Here is a 6,198-nt window from a genome sequence, read left to right as displayed (position 1 = left end):
ACTGCAGGGAATTCCCCTACAAGAGCTTGAAAGCTGGTGACCTTTTATCAGCCTCCGGCAGCCGACGGAGCGACGAAAATCGGTATGGGCAAATATTTTTGAAGATACAGCAAAGGGTTTTGTTTTCAACCCTCTGAATCAGTTGTCAAAGCATGCATATTTGTCTAGTGTACACACAGACACCAAAACCTTAGATTTTTGGCCGCTTCTTACATAAAGCATACTTTATTGGCATGGGAAATGTGTCAACTAACTTTTGAGACACTCTGTATAGCTACACTGACAACGGTGTTATGGAACTAACAACTAACTAATTCTAGTGGGTAAACCTGAAGTACGACTCTGAGAGATAATATAAGAAATTCAGCTACACCATAACAATTTGGAAAGTCATTTTCAATGCTCTGTATCAGCAACCTGGGTAAATAGAATACGACGAACAACGGCCGTATTACCATTTAGTTACCAGTTGTGGTTATCAAGGCAAAACTACAAAACTAGCTAGAAGCCTGTCATAAAAATGCCGTATTCTTGAATAATGCACAAGTTCCGGCTGGGAAAATCATTCGCTGCACGCAGGATAGGTGGCAATTAGGCCGTTTTTTTTTCACGGAGCAGACAGCACGGAACAATTATTTGGCTAATGATGCATTATTTCCGAGGAAGTCCACTGAATGGTGAATACTGGTATTGATGGAATGCTATTAGTCGATATATACCTCAGCAATGAGCAAGCAGACATTAATTATAACACTATGGTCGAGTACACAGTACACCATGCAACCGTGCAGAATACCGATACATAGGCATATTTTAGAACGGCCTATCAAAGCGAAGGTTAACATGCCGTCGATCATACATACCACGTCATACATACCAGTCACCACGTCAGCTGAGCTCAAAGAAATAAGTTGCTGATTTATTGTATTATTTTACATCATTATGTATATATCCATAGGGCACATATGTCAACTTCGGGTCAGGATGCTATCCATACACTTCGCTAAGGACTGCGCTCAAGTCCAGTCCTAGACAACGCTCAGCCACGGACTATGTCTCCCTACGGTGTTGATAGCCAAACCTTCCTCATTGGTATCCTCTCCCGCAACCACCATCACGTCACGCCCTACCGGTACCTCAGCGACCTTCGTCCCTCCATCTCCTCAGGGCGCTCGCCGCTCTCCCGCCACGTTCACCCACTGGCAGCCTGCTCCCACTGCGCGCCTCCAGCCGACACGCTCTCCAGCTGCCGAAGCTGTTGCCGCAGCTGCTGAGCGGCTGCATCATTGACAACAGGCGCGCGGCGCAGCAGCCGCTCCATCCAGGCCCAGCGCGGCTCGAGCAGCTGGGCGCCGGTGAGCGGCAGCAGCCGCCGCAGCTGCTGGGCCAGCTGCTGAGCTGCCAGCTCGGGTCGGTCCGAGTTGACGGCCACCAGGAACAGGCCCGGCTGCTGCAGGTGGTACGACAGGTAGGTCTGCCGCTGCGCTAGGATGGAGGCCGTCTGGGAGGCGGAGTAAGCTCGCAGACGGTCGTCGCCGCGACGAGCCTGAGCGATGGACGGCAGAGACCGATCGCGTCGACGCATAGGTCCACAGATGATGGCGGATGAAGAGACAGAAGGTCGGATGAGCAGATAGACGGATGGATGGACGAAGGTCGGGCCAGAAGGATGGATGATTAAAAAAAAAAAGAGAAGAGAAAGCGAGCTCGGGTCACATTGAGTATGCGACAAGATGCGATTGCCTTTGGGACTGAGGCCGGGTTAATAGGTAATTAACATAAGAGATAGAGCGCTAGAAGTTAACTAATCGCGTTAATAATGAAGCTACTAAAAGCATTTTATGATGCGAGAAAAGCGACTGGTTGACAAGTCACACACTGCCCCAAAGGGCGGACTTACCTTGTTTGAGTCCAATGCCTCAATGGGCAGGCAGGGCTCTGACTTCTCCCATAGGGCTCGGCTATCGACGCCGAGGTAGGGCGGCTTTCCCAGGACTTCCGGCACGGCACCGGCGCGGGCCCAACGATCCATCATGCTGACAAACAGACAGAAGCAAATCAATTTCAAGACATCCTTCACTAAAATATATGATGCCAAATGTTGAAAATACACTTGATGACAGATTACTTCACGTTCTTGTTATCTGTCATAATGTTTGAAGCTAATAACAACCAATACCGTAAATAATCAACCAAAAATACTTGTAAACTTTGATCAGATTTCTATGAATGAACATGAGAACGCAGAGTCGTGTATGTCAACTTCCGCCATGGGGATAATTATTCGACTGCAATTTGACGTTCCTCGATTTTATGTCTGGGATTAGACATCGTCCGACATGCAATTCATACCTCATGACTTCGGAATAGCCCAGCAAGCAGCCGAGGCTGATACATACGACTGCACAGCGATTGGAATGTACATAATATGATAATGCATAGCGACGGGAGCATGAACATCAAATGAGACCGTGCCCGTTGACCTTGTCTGACAACATCCCACTCGCCTGTGCTCATGACTTCTAACCTTGGGAAGTGGGAAGGAAAAGAGATCGTTCCCAGTGGAATGTGGCTGATTTCGCTGACCCGATGATGAAAGGCCTGAAGGTACTCATGAACAATCATTTACATGACTGGAATTTATTAACAACCTTATGATACGCTAGTGGAAAGGGATATTTGATTCTGAACAGTGTCCAATGATGCAGCTACCCAATGACTAGGGTACTGCTAACATGCTCTAATGACATGAATTCGGGTCGCCAGATATGCCTGCTTGTGGTTGTGAATGAGTGAGGAGACTCACCTGAACGACCCGTAGCTGGGTATCTCGGTCAGCCTCTCAGTCGGCAGGCCGGCACACTCGTCTGTGTCGGGAAACCTTAGCCACGACCGGCGCACACTCCACAGCGAGTCAGACTCCCGCGGCACCACGATGTCCTCCTCCTCCAACTCCTCCTCCTCCTCCTCCTCGTGCTCCTCCCGGTCTCCACTGGTCGTTGGAGTCGTGTCAGCGCCGGGAGCGTCTCGGTCGCTCGCGCTACGAGCCGAAGAGCGAGGTTCGGATGGAGCCGAGCTGCGCTGGCTCTCCGCCGGGACTCGCGCGTCACTCTCTGCGGCAGTGCTGTCCGGGACAGACTCGAACGCCGACTCGGCACCCGAGTTGATTGAAGTAACCGAAGACTGGGCCTTTGAGTCAATTTTCTGAGCAGTTGACGCCGGAGAGAATCCAGTGGTACCGCTAAGCTCTTCCTCGCTGAGGGCAGCTGACGTCGGCAGGCCCGAAACACCCTCAAGTGGTTGGTCGACCACAATGGACGGACAACCGGGTACCTGCTGCTCGGGTGTTCGGCTCGAGCTTGGAGTCTGCGGCGGACCCTCACTGACTCCGGTCGGCTCGGCGTGTTTGGGTTTAGCGCCGCGGCCCAGGCTGGCCAGCTCAGTCAGAGAGGTTACCTCCCGGGTTCGCGCGATGTCCTCGTTGGGAGCGACGTTGGCGCGGCGTCGTCGCTCGGTGCGCGCGCTTAGCTCCGGTGTTTGTGGCACATCACTGGAGGCAGTGCGTGTCAGCTGACCGACTTCGCTGGGCGCCAGTTCGGCCTGGCGAGGCGTCACTGAACCGGCCAGTGTCTCAGCCAGCAGCGGGCGCGTGGGGCCGTGCGCGGCGCCGGTGCGCGCCCAGCGCCGCTGCAGGTGGTCAGCCTCGGTACGCTCCTTCGCCTCGAGCCGTGCACGGTGCACAGACTCGCTGAGCGGCAGTACTAGCACAAGCTGAACTCGTGCCAGTCGACGCTGCAGACTCAGAGCGCCCGCCAGGTCTGTGTGTGTCACCAGGACCTTCCCGGCTCGGCGCGCAGCGCGCACAGCCGCCTCTGACAGGCCAAACCGGGCCTGGAAAAGCTCAGAGCTCTCCAGCAGGTGTCCTTCGCCGTGCAGCCTGGCGAACTGAGCCGGACTGACGAACACATACTGAGCGCCGCTGCGCTCCCCGGGTCGCCGCGGGCGGCTAGTGTGCGACACGCCACGGCAGAACCTGTCAGCCGGCAGCTGCGGCAGCAGGTGCTGCAGCAGCAGCTGCTTCCCGGCGCCGGCCGGGCCGACCAGCAGCAGCGCGTCCCAGGGCGCCGGCGCGGCGTCCGCCGGGGGAGCCGGCGCCAGCACGGCCGGCCGGCGCAGCCGCAGAGCCGTCAGCTGGGCGTGGTCGACGGCAGCGCGGCGCGCCGGGCGCGGGTCGAAGGCGTCCAGCGCCGCCACCGTGTCCTGCTCGGAGACGGGCTGCTGGTCGAGCCGCGTCAGCTGCGGCAGGTGGTACAGCACCGCCATCCGGTAGAAGGGCCACTCGGAGACGGGGCAGCGGCTCAGGTCCACGCTGCCCAGACTGGGCAGGCCGCGCAGACCGTCCAGCTCGGCCAGGTCGGCGATCGGATTGGCGCGCAAGCTGACAGAGCGCAGGTGGTTCATGCCGTGCAGACCGCGCAACAGCTGGATGCGGTTCCAGGAGAGGTCCAGGAAGCGCAGCTGACAGAGTGTGCTCAGCAGCGCTGTCGTCTCGATCTTGTTATGGCTGAGGTCGAGCGAGCGCAGAGGGAGACCCTGGATGCCGTTCGCCCGCCGTAGCTCGTTATGACTTGCTGTTAGGACGCGAAGATGGCGACATTGCTGCACGCCCTCTGAAAAAAATAACCAAGCTTCAACTCAACAGATAACAGACAAAGACAGGTAACATGAAATACTCTAATAATGCAATAAAGGTCCAGTGCCGTAAGCGTGATGCGTGATGGCACCTTGACTTCCAAACGGCTAAAGTTTACTGCTTTGCACAGTGTCTCAAGGACTTACGCGATTGTAGCCCACATCACCTACCCAGACTCTGGATGTGGTTGAAGTCGATCCTGAGGGTGGTGAGCGCCCAGAATCCTCCCAGGTCTGGCAGGCTAGTGATGACGTTGTGAGAGAGATCCGCCATCTGTAGCCAGTAGCCCGGACGAAAGCCGAGAACTGTGGTCAGGCAGTTGAAGCTGCAGTCCAGGCTGATGAGATAGCTGAAACGAAACCATCGAGATAGAGCATACAAAGAGACAACAAAATAATTAACAAGAATTTAATGGGATAATACTTTACTGTGCAGCTCGAAGCATACTAGTACAGATAAAACTTTATCAATCCAGACTAAAGCAACGGTCATTTCATTTAACAATAAAAAACTTTCATACAAACCTACATTATGTCACCGAGCGGCGAGAGGTCGCTGATGTTGTTGTGCGACAGATCAATGTGCCGCAAATTGGGACAGTGGTCTATGTGTCGGATATCCTCGATGCCTTTGTTGTTGAGGGTCAGCCGAGAATACACGCTGCCACTGTCCCCGACAGACATGGACAGCTCCGACAGGCCCGTCGGCAGCAGGGAGAGCAGCAGGTCATCCTCTTCTTCCTCTTCCTCCACCTGTTCTTCCTCTTCCTCCTCCTCCTCGTCATCTTCCTGTTCGGTTTCCTCCTGAGCGCTATCCAGATCCGTGCAAGAAGTAAACGGCACAGGACTGGGTTCGGGCGGTTCGGGTACGCTGATTTCAGGAGGAACCTCAACTTTGTCAGGCACGATGTTCGCCGACTTCTTGCCAGATTTCTTGCCCGGCATGGTTTAGCGTGCCATCCAATTCAAACCGTTTCTTGCACTATAAAAACGGGAGTTGTGTTTTCAGAGCATAAGCTACCGCCAACAGTGAGTGATCACAGCGTGTCAAGAATGGAATTTGCAGACGCGACGCGCCAAGATAAGACGCACTTTGAGACGCAGTGATGCAAAACATTGCAAATCTGAACCCTCGTGACATGTCAGCTAGGGCGTTTCATATTGGCAGAATGAAAAGGCAGAACTTCCGTAGGTAGCTTATAAGCTTTCTGTTTATTGGCAGAACGAGCTAGGGTGAAAACAGAAAGACGAATTGCGCGCAGCTCTGTCAGGAGGAGCGAGTGAAAGTAATCAGTTTAATATTTGCTTTTACCTTTTACAAATGAAAAGGTACCCATTTACCATCGTTTCTCACAAGAAACACGCCCAGTATCTTCTATATTTCTACATAAATAATTGAAGAAAACTATTGAAGAAGAACAAAAAGTAAACAATTACATGATACACACGTACCTATAGTCGCATATACCTACCTTTATGATTTTCCAGAAGAACTTCTACTACCTA

General features: G+C 53.5%; 1 protein-coding gene across 1 annotated transcript; it reads right to left on the bottom strand.

Annotated features, from left to right (window-relative positions):
- Nucleotides 1–907: 907 nt before the first annotated feature.
- Nucleotides 908–5,782, bottom strand: LOC122371019. The gene is made up of 5 exons (XM_043347058.1): nt 5,222–5,782; nt 4,864–5,042; nt 2,807–4,670; nt 1,901–2,036; nt 908–1,546 (listed from the first exon to the last, which is right to left on the bottom strand). Exons 1-5 carry the CDS (start codon nt 5,635–5,637, stop codon nt 1,193–1,195), a joined length of 2,949 nt encoding a protein of 982 aa, XP_043202993.1. The 5' UTR covers nt 5,638–5,782; the 3' UTR covers nt 908–1,192.
- Nucleotides 5,783–6,198: the final 416 nt, after the last annotated feature.

The sequence above is a fragment of the Amphibalanus amphitrite genome, unplaced genomic scaffold (assembly GCF_019059575.1).
Source record: "Amphibalanus amphitrite isolate SeventyFive unplaced genomic scaffold, NRLGWU_Aamphi_draft 001195F_arrow, whole genome shotgun sequence".
Taxonomy (NCBI): Eukaryota; Metazoa; Arthropoda; class Thecostraca; order Balanomorpha; family Balanidae; genus Amphibalanus; species Amphibalanus amphitrite.
The sequence above is the reverse complement of the archived record's forward strand: the minus strand, read 5'-3'. Positions and strand labels throughout refer to the sequence as shown.

Coding starts and splice junctions, on each gene's coding strand:
- LOC122371019 (XM_043347058.1), bottom strand. CDS start 5,637: ATGCCGGGCAAGAAATCTGGCAAGAAGTCGGCGAACATCGTGCCTGAC. Junction 5,043..5,221: donor TCGCCGCTCGGTGACATAAT/GTAGGTTTGTAT, acceptor GTTTCGTTTCAG/CTATCTCATCAGCCTGGACT. Junction 2,037..2,806: donor CCCAGCTACGGGTCGTTCAG/GTGAGTCTCCTC, acceptor TCTGTTTGTCAG/CATGATGGATCGTTGGGCCC.